This window comes from Pelophylax lessonae, assembly GCF_965119305.1.
Source record: "Pelophylax lessonae genome assembly, chromosome: 9".
Lineage (NCBI taxonomy): Eukaryota > Metazoa > Chordata > Amphibia > Anura > Ranidae > Pelophylax > Pelophylax lessonae.
In genome coordinates this window covers 34,645,641-34,660,047 of record NC_138776.1, presented here as the reverse complement: position 1 = coordinate 34,660,047, position 14,407 = coordinate 34,645,641, and the positions used below count along the sequence as shown (strand labels likewise).

General features: G+C 41.2%; 2 protein-coding genes across 1 annotated transcript; one reads left to right on the top strand and one right to left on the bottom strand.

Annotated features, from left to right (window-relative positions):
* The window catches only part of LOC309563154 (trypsin-like), a gene marked incomplete at both ends in the record, with an annotated part of 280,915 nt that overhangs the window by 73,766 nt on the left and 192,742 nt on the right, over positions 1 to 14,407 (bottom strand).
* Positions 3,776 to 7,219, top strand: LOC309563158 (trypsin; the record flags this gene model as incomplete). Its single annotated transcript, XM_082267493.1, has 5 exons — positions 3,776 to 3,815; positions 3,970 to 4,120; positions 5,750 to 6,003; positions 6,651 to 6,787; positions 7,070 to 7,219. 5 exons carry the CDS (start codon positions 3,776 to 3,778, stop codon positions 7,217 to 7,219), a joined length of 732 nt encoding a protein of 243 aa, XP_082123619.1.

Here is a 14,407-nt window from a genome sequence, read left to right as displayed (position 1 = left end):
GCAAACAGAGCGATAATGCTAATGTGCCCTAGGTGATTAGGGTGTGCCCAGGCACACCCGGCACACCCTGTGCGCACGCCTATGACACCGCCACATCCACCACCACCTCAACCTCCCTCCTACTCCATATGGGCCTCGTCCTTCACAGATGAAGAACATTGTTTTATTTTTCAGGTTTTTTTTGTTGTTTTAAGTTATTTCCCTATCCACATTTGTTTGCAGAGCACTTGCCATGCTCTTAACTACGTTTTGCTGCCATTTGCAGCACTCTAGCCCTTTCCATTGGTGTTTTAGAGCCATTTTAGTGCCTGAAAGTTCGGGTCCCCATTGACTTCAATGGGGTTCGGTGTCCGGGTAAAGTTCGGAAAAAGTCCGGGACTACTGTGATAGTAGCAGAAATATATTACTGTAAATGATTTCATTAGCGCAAGCATATATTTCTGCTACTATCACACCTATATATGTCTAGGTGTGTATATAAATATATGGATGTGTGTATATACACCACTATACACAAGTTCAGATGTTTTGCCTGCCTCAAAAGAACCCCAAAAAATGCCCAAAAAAACGCTAGAGCCAAAAAAAAAAAAATGCCCAGGTGTGTTTTTGCTGGCATTTTTTGGGGAATTTTGGAGGCAGGCAAAACATCAGAACTTGTGCACAGTACTACTATACACAAGTTCAGATGTTTTTCCTGACTGCAAAGAACTCAAAAAAATGCCTTCTATTAAACCGGCAAGGTGTTACAGCAGCGAAGCCAACCCCCTGTCAGAAAGTTTTCTAATACAAACAATCTTTTTTTTATGGTTCTGGACATGCTACAGAGCTGAAACTTCACATGTACACTTTTTAGACCCCCCAGATCTGAAATCCAAAGTAAAAATCAAAAAAATCTCTTTTTTTTTTAAAATTTTTTCAATAATTAGCTTTTTTTATCAAAAATAACAATTTTTAAGAACTTTTTTGTGTGATTTTGTGCCTGGGGGGTCTAAAGGGTGTACCTGTGAAGTTTCAGCTCTGTAGCATGTCCAGAACCAGAAAAAAAAGGATTGTATGTATTAGAAAACTTTCAGCTCAGGGGGTTAGCTTCTCTCCACACCTTGCCGGTTTCAAAGCAGGCATTTTTTTGGGTTCTTTGCAGTCGGGAAAAACATCTGAACTTGTGTATAGTGGTACTGTGCACAAGTTCAGATGTTTTGCCTGCCTCCAAAACCCCCCAAAAAATGCCAGCAAAAACACACCTGGGCATTTTTTTTTTGACGCTAGCGTTTTTTTGGCATTTTTTTGGGTTCTTTTGAGGCAGGCAAAACATCTGAACTTGTGTATAGTGGTATATATACACACATACATATATTTATATACACACCTAGACATATATAGGTGTGATAGTAGCAGAAATATATTACTGTAAATGATTTCATTAGCGCAAGCATTTATTTCTGCTACTATCACACCTATATATGTCTAGGTGAGTATATAAATATATGGATGTGTGTATAAACACCACTATACACAAGTTCAGATGTTGCCTGCCTCAAAAGAACCCCAAAAAATGCCAAAAAAAACGCTAGCGTCAAAAAAAAATGCCCAGGTGTGTTTTTGCTGGCATTTTTTGGGGGTTTCTGGAGGCAGGCAAAACATCAGAACTTGTGCACAGTACCACTATACACAAGTTCAGATGTTTTTCCTGACTGCAAAGAACCCAAAAAAATGCCTTCTATTAAACCGGCAAGGTGTTACAGCAGCGGAGCCAACCTCCTGTGCTGAAAGTTTTCTAATACAAACTATCTTTTTTTTCATGGTTCTGGACATGCTACAGAGCTGAAACTTCACATGTACACTTTTTAGACCCCCCAGATACTAAATCCAAAGTAAAAATCTATTTTTTTTTTTTTTTTTAATTTTTCAATAATTGGCTTTTTTTATCAAAAATAACAATTTTTAAGAACTTTTTTGTGTGGTTTTGTGTCTGGGGGGTCTAAAAGGTGTACCTGTGAAGTTTCAGCTCTGTAGCATGTCCAGAACCAGAAAAAAAGATCATATAGGTGTTAAAGTTAAAGGAGGGTCCCGACCCACATCCCTGTTCTACTGAAAAATTATCTTTTTTTTTTCATGGTTCTGGACATGCTACAGAGCTGAAACTTCACATGCACACCTTTTAGACCCCCAGATACTAACTCCAAAGTAAAAATCAAAAAATCTCTTTTTTTTTTTTTAATTTTTCAATAATTGGCTTTTTTATCAAAAAGACAATTTTTAAGAACTTTTTTTTGTGTGATTAATAGTTAATGGGGCATGACCCAGAACCCTAGGCACTTTTTAGGGGCATTTATTGGGTTTTAGGGCTTAAACATTGTGTTTTTTTATTACCGAAGTTCGGGTCCCCTTGATTTCAAAGGGGTTCTGAAATCCGAACCGAACTTTTGGGAAATTCGGGTGTTCTGGTCGAACCGAACTTTTCAAAAGTTCGATCATCCTTAATAAGGAGTGCAAAAAGCAGACAAAATACAATAGCTAATGAAACCCTCCTAGCTGGGGCTAAATTAAAAAAAAAGGGGGGAAGGGGGTGGCACTTGGGATTTAATAAGAATTAATAGTAGGGGAAGGAAGAGATTGGGAATGAAAGACATGTTAAAAGTAAAGAGGAAAAATGGACCAGCTGAATCCCCCAAAAGGTGTGTGTGTGTGTGTGTGTGGGGGGGGGGGTATAGAATCAGACATGATGATCATTTTCCCATTGAGAGGTTAAACATGGGAGTAAAAAAAAAAGCTTTAGTAATAATCAGTGGTGCATTAATGGATTCAGCAGGCCAAAGTGGCTGTGAATTTGAAGGGGGAATCCTTTAATAGGTAGATGAGTTCTTCCATGACTTTAGCATTTTTTGAGTCTCCGACGTGGAGTAGCACTTAAGGGTCTCCTTCCCACCCCCACCCTGTGATTGGACTGCCTCCTTATACTGTGGAACATCTGATTGGTGTACTGTGCTTCTTCTCTCTACCCTTCTCTGAGGTCTGCTGTACAGGGACTGTTAATGCCTGATACCAAGTTACATTGACATATTTACACTGCTTTCAATTAAATAAACTAAATTTTCGGATGTATTAATGAAAATAGAGCAGCATTAATTTGTATCTTTTATAGTGTATCTCTCCAGAGATTGGCTTTCATAAAATGTCAGCCTTTTCTATCATATGAGAGAACTGTCATTTAAGTTGATATACATTTAAATCAAAGACTGTAGTGGCAAAAGTAATAATAATAAAAAAAATTAAAAAAAATCTGATATTAATAAAGTAGTATGCTACAAAGTTCATCAATAACATAACCATGAAAGGAAAAAATAAAATAAAAATATTTTTTTATGCATATATGTGATTGTATACTGTCCTAAATAAGAGAAGTGTAAATGAACTTCTGATTCTGCTCTGCATAGAAAATAATTATAATAGCATAGAATATTTTTCCTCAATTTTTTTTTACCACTGTAACAACTTAATTTGTCTTTGAGGACCAATGTAACTATAATCTATACACGTTTTCTGTGGATGTGTAGAGTGATAAAAATTATATTTACATTTGATAAAGATTTCCTTCCATTACCAAAACCTTATCTCAAGGTTGCTGATAAATATACCCATTTTAGGCATATTTTGAAAATATTGTCTATACATTAACAGAAGTTTACACATACAGACACAGATAGGTGGCATGCAGCTAAACATATAAATACCCATGTTACAGTCCAAATGGTCACTCACTGGTCACCTAAACACCATGAAACTCCTTCTGATCTGTGTGCTCCTCGGAGCAGCTGGTGAGTCCTCTTTACCTTTACTTAAAAGGAAAAATCCTTGTATGCAGAAATTTAGATGCTAACATATGCACAAAGTACTTCTTATTTTGTAGTTTTGCTGGTCTTAATAGTTTTACATAGAGTTTCTGAATGACACTGTGTATTTTATTCCCAGCTGCTTTGGATGATGATAAGATCGTTGGAGGTTACACCTGCGCCAAGAACTCCGTCCCTTACCAGGTATCTCTGAACTCTGGATATCACTTCTGTGGTGGAGCCCTCCTCAACTCCTTGTGGGTGATCTCCGCTGCTCACTGCTACAAGGCGTAAGTAGAATTGTGATGGCAACAGTTTGTACTAGGATAGTTTGGAGTCATAATTGTCTAACTGGCTGGCTGTATGCTTAGTTTGATTATAGACGGGATGACTGGTTGGTCTGATTTCTTGATTTACTTTATATTAAAAGATTACTATCACAACAATATTTAATTCTGGTATTGCATTAGATTATTACATGTCATTAAATATTAAGTACACTTTCTTTTTTTATTTCAATTTTTATATTCTTCACCCTATTGACATGCAGACCGAGTTGTCCTACAAAAGTGACAAGTTGGGACAAATAAAAAAGTTAGCTATACATGGCTTCATTTTCTTTTTTTTTTTCATTTAGCCAGTTGGCTGAACAAAAAAAAAGACTGAACTAAGTTTCCCATTCACATATTCAAGGTGTATTTGGATGTCCTCCCTGCTGTGTCATTGCATTCTGAGGGCGGGACTCTCCCAATGTCAGTATATACTGATCAGCGCTGCAGCTGATTGGCTACATGAGCTGATTAAGTGAAAATATACCAACAAGTCTATTCATGAAAAGTTGACATGTAGATTGGCTTCCCATGAATGCGAATGGCCATTCATGGATAGACATTTGGCCAGTTCCTGCTGAACCAGTTGAATTCCGATCTGTCTATGGTCAGCCTAAGACTATCCATAGTGCTTACCATGAACCATGGTCCTCCTTATTCCCATGGTATAAATTCTCTTACAGAAAAAAAAAAAAAAAACTGCTGATGCAATTCTGCAAGCATCCCTGGTGGTCTTATAGACATTCCAAACCTCTCTCACTCTCATTTATGCTGGAAATGCTGGAAATCATTATGCTGGAAATCGTAGGCAGCATCCATATTTCTGTCCTGGCAAACTCACTTTAAAAGAAAATGGAAAATAATGCAAAAACATTTCAAATTCTCCTTCACTGAATGTTCTACTGCCGACATACACTGTATACAAGGCAGAAAGTTATACATTTGTCACAGGATAATTTTATGGGACTTAAAAGTAAACATGGAACTCTATTCGACATGGTAATGTTGACCAAATTAGTGTTAATAAAGTAAAATCTCGATAGCGGTGGACATTACATAATTTTATTCAAACTTCAAACAACAAGCATATACTAGCAAGATGAAAAAACATTTAATTGTAAAGGTTGCCAGATTCCCAATGCTGAGGGCTGCTTTCCCAAACATAGACTAGAAGGAAACATTGTCCACACAATGTTGATTTATATCCTTTTGTGGGACTTGTAGACAGCGGATCCTCTAAGAGTGTTGATATTGAAACTTTTAACATCCACAGTGAATAGTGATCACCTTCTCATTCAGTCACATATGTATGTGTAATCGTGACACATAGCTTAGCTTACCACTATGAAATATGGACCTCAGATTCAATCATCATGCTTCCTCTGTATGTTTAGGGGTTGTAACTTTTTGGATATTTGTCTGACTCTTCAAAAAAATATAAATTTAAATGAAAACTTTTTGCCCCGAGTTCTGATTTAAAGGATGGAAAAGTATCTATTTTCAGCCTACATCACTCTTAAATGTCCAATGCAGATTAGATAGTAGATCTGGATTCCATAACTTCATTGCACACTCTTTATGTCTATCCAGGAGCCTTCAGGTCAGACTGGGAGAACACAACATTGCTTCCTCTGAGGGCACCGAGCAGTTCATCAACTCTGCCAAGGTCATCAGACATGGAAGCTACAACTCCAGAACCCTGGACAATGACATTCTGTTGATCAAGCTAGCTTCACCCGCCACCCTCAACTCCTACGTCAAGACTGTGTCTCTGCCCAGTGGCTGTGCTGCTGCTGGGTCCAGCTGCCTGATCTCCGGATGGGGCAACACTCTCAGCAGTGGAAGTAAGTCAAGGCAGTTGTATAACTGACCATTAATCTCCTTAGCCAATTGTCAAGTTAAAGTGTATCTAAAGCCAGGACATTTTTTTCTAGATGAAATGGTGAAGGGATTGTATTGCTGTCTGTGTCCCTACTTGGGATTTTCTCTCTCTGTGTTTTAACCTGGTGTTCAATAGCACTGCCCTAAATGTGAAGTTATATGCAAATTTTTAATTGTCACCAGAAGAAGAATATAAGGTAAATAATGCAATGGTCTGAGTAGGGATTTACTCTCACTTTGAAGAGATGTCCTCCATCTTCCTGTTATCCCTACAGGACAGAAAGCAAGAAAAAAATCTCCCCAATCACACGCAGAGGGCAAAAAAAGAAACTAAGTGCGGGATTTTAAACAATTCCATAATCTTTATTTATCCAAGGAATATGGATAAATATAGGGAAGAATCTGAGAAAAAAAAACCTTTGGCATAATTGGGGGTCTATCTAGGTGTGAGCATACCAAATTCAGCTAACAGTTACTTAAGACCTTTCCCTAAACTGGTTGACTAACAGCCGCTTAGAGGCTTCATCTTTGCTTTACTTCCTAGTATAATCAACATTTTCACTCATCCATTTATTTCTATGTAATTTATTATGTCTCTCCTTTTCTGCAGCCAACTACCCTGACCTCCTGCAGTGTCTAAATGCCCCCATTCTGACTGCTTCCCAGTGTAGCAATGCTTACCCTGGTGAGATCACTGGCAACATGATCTGTCTTGGATACTTGGAAGGTGGCAAGGATTCCTGCCAGGTAACTTCGCAAATATGTTTCATGTTCAAATATTAGAGCTATTAACTTTATGAAATGTTGAACATGTCTCTGCACATGTTGTACCCTAAGAAATGTATAAGTGGTTTGCTGTCAGAAAAGTTGGATTTGCCTAGATATCTGTGTTCAATAATGAATAATATATGCAATAAACTGTCAAGAAGAATAGACTTTGGAATGGGAATCTCCTCCTCTCAATTGTGTTTGGAGAGTCCTTAAATGTTATGACTTTATAAATTGAAACATATTTTTTTCTTTTCTCAGGGTGACTCTGGTGGCCCCGTGGTCTGCAATGGACAGCTCCAGGGTGTTGTCTCCTGGGGATACGGCTGTGCTCTGAGAAACTACCCCGGTGTCTACACCAAGGTCTGCAACTACAACTCCTGGATCGCCAGCACCCAGGCTGCCAACTAAATACTAGACTTTTCATGTTATCTATCCACAGCTATATATCAGCTGGAATGTGAATAAAATATTATAAGAAACTAAAATGTATTGTGTGTTATATTAAAAATCAGCTGCACTGATATTTCATTTCACAACATGGGTAATTATTGAGATACAATCTTACAAACATATCATTGATCAATTAAAACTTTTTTAAGGAAGCCATTTAAGCAAAAATACTCTGCAAGTCCTGCACTACAATAGCTACATTTCCAGCCCTGTTGCCATCAACAAACATAAACGAATATACCCGCTCATTCAACCAAATGGCTGTAATGTTTTTTTCCGTTCACTTTGTTTTTACCTACAGCACCTGTCAAATAAATGTAATTCATAAAAAAAATATACAGTGTTAGTTTGTGTTTAGGTGTGTACAGTTGGGTCAAGCATTTCAACAGAGATAGACCAAAATGTGTGATTTAGCTCAAAATTTAGTCTGTTATATAAATTCAAGCAAAACCACTAAGGTATACAGTGCATTGCGAAAGTATTCGGCCCCCTTGAACTTTTCGACCTTTTGCCACATTTCAGGCTTCAAACATAAAGATATAAAACTGTAATTTGTTTTGCCACCCATGTAATGCATACACTATATTGTCAAAAGTATTGGGACACCTGCCTTCACACGCACATGAACTTTAATTGCGTCCTAGTCCATTTTGTTCAATATTGAGTTGGCCCAACCTTGGCAGCTATAATAGCTTCAACTCTTCTGGGAAGGCTGTCCTCGCTCATCCATGTCTTTATGGACCTTGCTTTATGCACTGGCCTAAATCATTTGGTGGAGGGGGGGATTATGGTGTGGGGTTGTTTTTCAGGGGTTGGGCTTGGCCTCTTAGGTTCAGTGAAGGGGACTTTTAAGGCATCAGCATACTAAGACATTTTGGATGATTTCATACTCCCAACTGTGTGGGAACAGATTGGGGATGGCCCCTTCCTGTTCCAACATGGCTGCGCACCAGTGCACAAAGCAAGGCCCATAAAGACATGGATGAGCGAGTTTGGGGTAAAAGAACTTGACTGGCCTGCACAGAGTCCTGTCCTCAACATGATAGAGCGCCTTTGGGATGAATTAAAGCGGAGACTGCGAGTCTGGCCTTATCATCCAAAATCAATGCCTGGCTTCAAATACAGTGCATTGCGAAAGTATTCGGCCCCCTTGAACTTTTCAACCTCTTGCCACATTTCAGGCTTCAAACATAAAGATATAAAACTATAATTTTTTTGTGAAGAATCAACAACAAGTGGGACACAATCATGAAGTGGAACTAAATTTATTGGATATTTCAAACTTTGTTAACAAATAAAAAACTGAAAAATTGGGCGTGCAAAATTATTCAGCCCCTTTACTTTCAGTGCAGCAAACTCTCTCCAGAAGTTCAGTGAGGATCTCTGAATGATCCAATGTTGACCTAAATGACTAATGATGATAAATAGAATCCACCTGTGTGTAATCAAGTCTCCGTATAAATGCACCTGCACTGTGATAGTCTCAGAGGTCCGTTTAAAGCGCAGAGAGCATCATGAAGAACAAGGAACACACCAGGCAGGTCCGAGATACTGTTGTGGAGAAGTTTAAAGCCGGATTTGAATACAAAAAGATTTCCCAAGCTTTAAACATCCCAAGGAGCACTGTGCAAGCGATAATATTGAAATGGAAGGAGTATCAGACCACTGCAAATCTACGAAGACCTGGCCGTTCCTCTAAACTTTCATCTCATACAAGAAGAAGACTGATCAGAGATGCAGCCAAGAGGCCCATGATCACTCTAGATGAACTGCAGAGATGTACAGCTGAGGTGGGAGACTCTGTCCATAGCACAACAATCAGTTGTATACTGCACAAATCTGGCCTTTATGGAAGAGTGGCAAGAAGAAAGCCATTTCTTAAAGATATCCATAAAAAGTATTGTTCAAAGTTTGCCACAAGCCACCTGGGAGACACACCAAACATGTGGAAGAAGGTGCTCTGGTCAGATGAAACCAAAATCAAACTTTTTGGCAACAATGCAAAACGTTATGTTTGGCGTAAAAGTAACACAGCTCATCACCCTGAACACACCATCCCCACTGTCAAACATGGTGGTGGCAGCATCATGGTTTGGGCCTGCTTTTCTTCAGCAGGGACAGGGAAAAAGGTTAAAATTGATGGGAAGATGGATGGAGCCAAATACAGGACCATTCTGGAAGAAAACCTGATGGAGTCTAAAAAAGACCTGAGACTGGGACGGAGATTTGTCTTCCAACAAGACAATGATCCAAAACATAAAGCAAAATCTACAATGGAATGGTTCACAAATAAACATATCCAGGTGTTAATGGCCAAGTCAAAGTCCAGACCTGAATCCGATCGAGAATCTGTGGAAAGAACTGAAAACTGCTGTTCACAAACACTCTCCATCCAACCTCACTGAGCTCGAGCTGTTTTGCAAGGAGAAATAGGCAAAAATTTCAGTCTCTCGATGTGCAAAACTGATAGAGACATACCCCAAGCGACTTACAGCTGTCATCGCAGCAAAAGGTGCGCTACAAAGTATTAACTTAAGGGGGCTGAATCATTTTGCACGCCCAATTTTTCAGTTTTTTATTTGTTAATAAAGTTTGAAATATCCAATAAATTTCGTTCCACTTTATGATTGTGTCCCACTTGTTGTTGATTCTTCAAAAACAGTTTTATATCTTTATGTTTGAAGCCTGAAATGTGGCAAAAGGTCGAAAAGTTCAAGGGGGCCGAATACTTTCGCAATGCACTGTACATGAATGTAATAAGCAGGCAAAAATGCATTTTCCTGAAACCACTCTGCATAAAGGTCTATGCTAAAATCTTCTTAAAAAAAAAACTCACCATGCCTCTTACTAAACACCTTGGAATGTCTACTTTTCAAAAAAGGCTAATTTGAGGGATATTTGTACTGTCCTGGCTTGTTAGGCCCCTGCTTACTCATGGGGAGGATCACTCCACTGATCCCCACTGAGCAGGTGGATGACAGGTCTGTCTCCGCTTACTGTGTTCCTCTATGGGGAAATTGGGCAAAAACAAACCGCCAGTCCCTTTTCACCCTAACCTATCCAATCCGACGGATGAAAAATAGGACCACCATCCATCTGGATTTTGCAGACAGGATTGGATCAGATAGTGGGGGATGGCAGTGGACATGTCACCGCTGACATTGGCCGCTCCATAGGGGAGATTCCAAGGTCGGATCTAGTCTGCCTGAAAAACTGACTGGCCTACCTGATGCGACAGCCCGTTTGAAAGGGGCCTAAAGTGTGTATAAACATTCCTATTTGTTCCCTTTTTGTTTAATATACTATTAATTTGCTCCCAGCCAGCGCTCAAGTGCTACAGAATACACTTCGAAGGGTAGCCAACTGCCCAACGCTCCTTCACATGCTCCAATAGGACCACAATTAGACAGTAGTGTTCTCGGTATTGCAGCTGTCGCAAGACTAGAAAAATCTTCAAACTGGACCAAAAACAAAACAGAGAGCTCACGGGCCTTAAAAAACTTGAAATATTTACAAGAGTATTTGAAAGCAGTATGTAAAATACAACACTCGTCCCCGTTTTGTTTAGGGTTGGGCAAACTCACGCTCGGTCCGAACATTTCCCTGTTCGGGAACCCCATGCCAAAATTTTGAAAAAATGGCATGAGGTCCCGCCCAAAATCCATACCAGACCCTTATCTGGGCATATAAGCCTTAAAAATGGGCAATTTTGATTTTTCATGTTCTGCTCCCATAGACTTCAATGGGGTTCACCGTTTTCGGCCCATCCCTAGTTTTGATCCTTTTATATCACTAGATACACATGACCAATGAAGGACCATAAACTCACCCTCTGTCACTGACTCAGTTTTGCATAAACCGATGTGTTTCAAGGCCAGGCCCTCTTTTCCCGAAATGTTGTTGTTAGTATACCATCAAAAGGGTTTCATTATATCTGTTTAATCATTTTTTTTTTTTCAGTTGGTCCTGCCAGAACAAAAAATAACAGCTTAATACCCCCATTTTACCCCAACATTCTCTGCAATTAGTGCAATTCACCTACATTTTAAATTCCCTCTGTCAAATAAACCTAACCTGTTGCAAAGAGGCAAAGAGGGTGGGCTTCAACTCCCAAAACACCACACATTTACATCCATGGGTGGCAGAGTTTTCTATACTGAGAACACCCTCACTGTACATTCCCAGCACAGTGCCCAACCTGTCAAAGATGTATCCTGGTCTCTAGTAATGATCAGGAGTCAACAGGACCAGCCCATAATCATGTGACAACTGTGACAGCCAATCTCAGGGGTTATATGATTGCATAGAACTTCCTGTCCCTGGTATATTAGCTAAATTAAAGGGATGCCGGGGGCTAGGTGGAAAGGAGTTACCTTATTTATTTTACAAACATTTTACGTTGAATAATTACTAGACATGTGAGTATCCTACCCATTCACCAAAAATGTGTAAAAAGTAAATAAAGACAGTAAACACATTTTTGACAATTCCTTTTTTTAAAAAAAAAATAAAAAACAATGTCCCCTGATGTAGATCCATCTCATGCTGACCACCAAAAAAAATAAAAAAACAAAAAACCTCCGGGCTCATCCAACACTTCCCGCGGACTGCATGCTCCTCCGTCTTACAGTTCCTATATAGCTAAGGGGTGGAGTCATCTGATAACATCAGTGGGTGAGCCTGCCTCCTTGTGACATCACTCACTGGGGAATGCTGGGTTGATGATGTCACAAGGGGGCAGGGTCATTGTTTGCTTTGCAGCTGTTACAGGAATTATATCCCCTATACGCCTGCTGATCATGACCCAATGGAGTTGCTTGTGTGGCATCCAAGGGGTTCAAAAAGGGGGTGAGGAGGCGACACAATGGGGTTTATTTACTAAAGGTTATGTAGCACTACTCCCAAGGGAGCTGCTGAAGACGGGTTCCCCTGGGTTATCATTAGCAACAGTAGAACATTCATATATGTTTCCAAGTGATTTTACCTCAGACAAGGACCAGTCCAATTTCTTTGGTTTTTATGTTTTATTAGGAACTTGGATAGGATGAAGTGGGATACTCCAACAGAACTAAACTATGCACAATGAGCAGGGACGATCTGATAAATGCTGTTTAACGCTGGTTAAATGCTGCTTAACGCTGGTTAAATGCTAAATAACGATGAGTTGAGCTAGTTACGGCTAGAGTCCTTTAGCTTCCTAAGGCACTCCTTTCCTGAGGTAGCTGTCCTCTAAAGTAGACTGTACAGCTGTGCAACTTCAGGACCCTTCCTGGCGCCCCCTTTACCCCCTAATCTTCAGGGCTTTACAACTTGGCACCCCCTTTTACAGTAACACTCCGGGTAGCTGGCTCTTGGATCCCCTTGACCTTTCTGGAGTGGTCCCTTCTTTTAGGCAGACCCCACATTGATGGACCCGACCTCCTCCTCACTGCTCACACTCTCCATCTTCTCTCCTTAATAGGGATGGGAGCAGACCCTGTTACTGCTGCGGGGACATTCAGTGCATATGGTGGCCACTTCCCGGCCCTGACTACCTGCATGCACCCTTCGTCCGGTGATTGGGTTTCCTTTGATGGGTAAGCTGAACCACTGCCAGGTTGCATGGCCTCCAGCCGCATCAATACTCTGAAGACCCCCCTCCCGCCTATGCGGAGGGGCCCCGATTCCATAACTGTCATAGCTCGAACGGTCCCTGTCTCCCACGACACACATAACTGTCTAAGCCGACCCTCACTCTTCTCAGTCCGCAGCAGCAGATAGCCGCTGTGCCCGCACTGGCTCCACGCCCGCACCCGTGTTCCCCGCCTCCTCCGGTGCACAACACCAGTCCTCCATCGGGCACCATCCGCACTCCTGTATCCCACAGGACAGTCCCCCTCGACTCTTTGGTCTGCTCCAACAGGTTCTCCGCCGATGGGTGGAATAGTTGTGGCTGCACACTTTCGCTCTCCAGCAAACTCCATGTTGGTTCTCCTTGCACGTGTCTCCCTCTCAGCCACACCCAAAGGTGTAAGAAATTTATGGACTCCCCTTGTCACTCCTGATTGGCTGACCGGGACCGACGTCTCCACCCACATTCCTTGTTTGGCGGTGGCTCTTCCTGCTAGGCAGAATTTTCTAGCTTGCGCTTTCCCGCGCGGTGCAGTAACCCCTCTAATGCCACACTCTATCACCTAAGCCGACATAGAAGGTACTGCAAAGCGGACCATATCCCTCACCAGACATGCATCCACTCTTCTTGCTTGTAGCAGGGCCCCAGCTGCGCCTCCATCCCCTTGAGCCAGCTGTCCCTCTTTGCCAGTCCAGAGAAATGTCCCGCTGTCGTATGCATGGTCAACAGTCCTCCTCCCAGCACATGTACAAGCAAGGCCCGTCACCATACTGTCTCCGAAGAAAGCCCCACTGCACTTCCCGGCATGGCCGACTGCTATCTTCACAGTACTGACACTGTCGCTATACAGAATAAATGTCCCGCTGTAGTATGCACGGTCAATATCATTCCATTTAGCCTTGACACACACACAGCCCCTGGCACACTGATCCACGTACCCCTGGCTGCCATTTTCTCTGTCCACGCTTGCACCTTTTCCTGTCAGGCAGATACAGTCTTTCTGCACAGTCAAAGGCCCTTTTTCCGCCATCCAGCATTTCACAGTGGCATACAGTTCATAGCTCAGATGGAAGATTCCCGCCATTTTACAGTTCTAAATGAAAATTTTGCATTGCTGTGGGCAACCTTCAAAGTGCACTTTTGTCTTCATCCCACTCTCCCTATCTTCTGTAGAGCAGGCCTCACAATTGGTTTGAGAATTAGAACAAAGTCCCGGACACAAAAATGGAGATTTTGAAAATCTTCTTCGACCGCTGCCATTAGCAACCGGGCCAGTAACTCAAGGCGACATCCCGGATGAGCCCCCAAATGTAGCACTACTCCCAAGACTGAAGACGGGTTCCCCTGGGTTACCATTAGCAACAGTAGAACATTTAGACATGTTTCCAAGTGATATTACCTCAGACAAGGACCAGTCCAGTTTTGTTGGTTTTATGTTTTATTAGAAACTTGGATAGGAGAAGGGATGATTGGGATACTCCAACAGAACTAAACTGTACACAAGTGCACAATGAGCAGGGACAATCTGATAAATT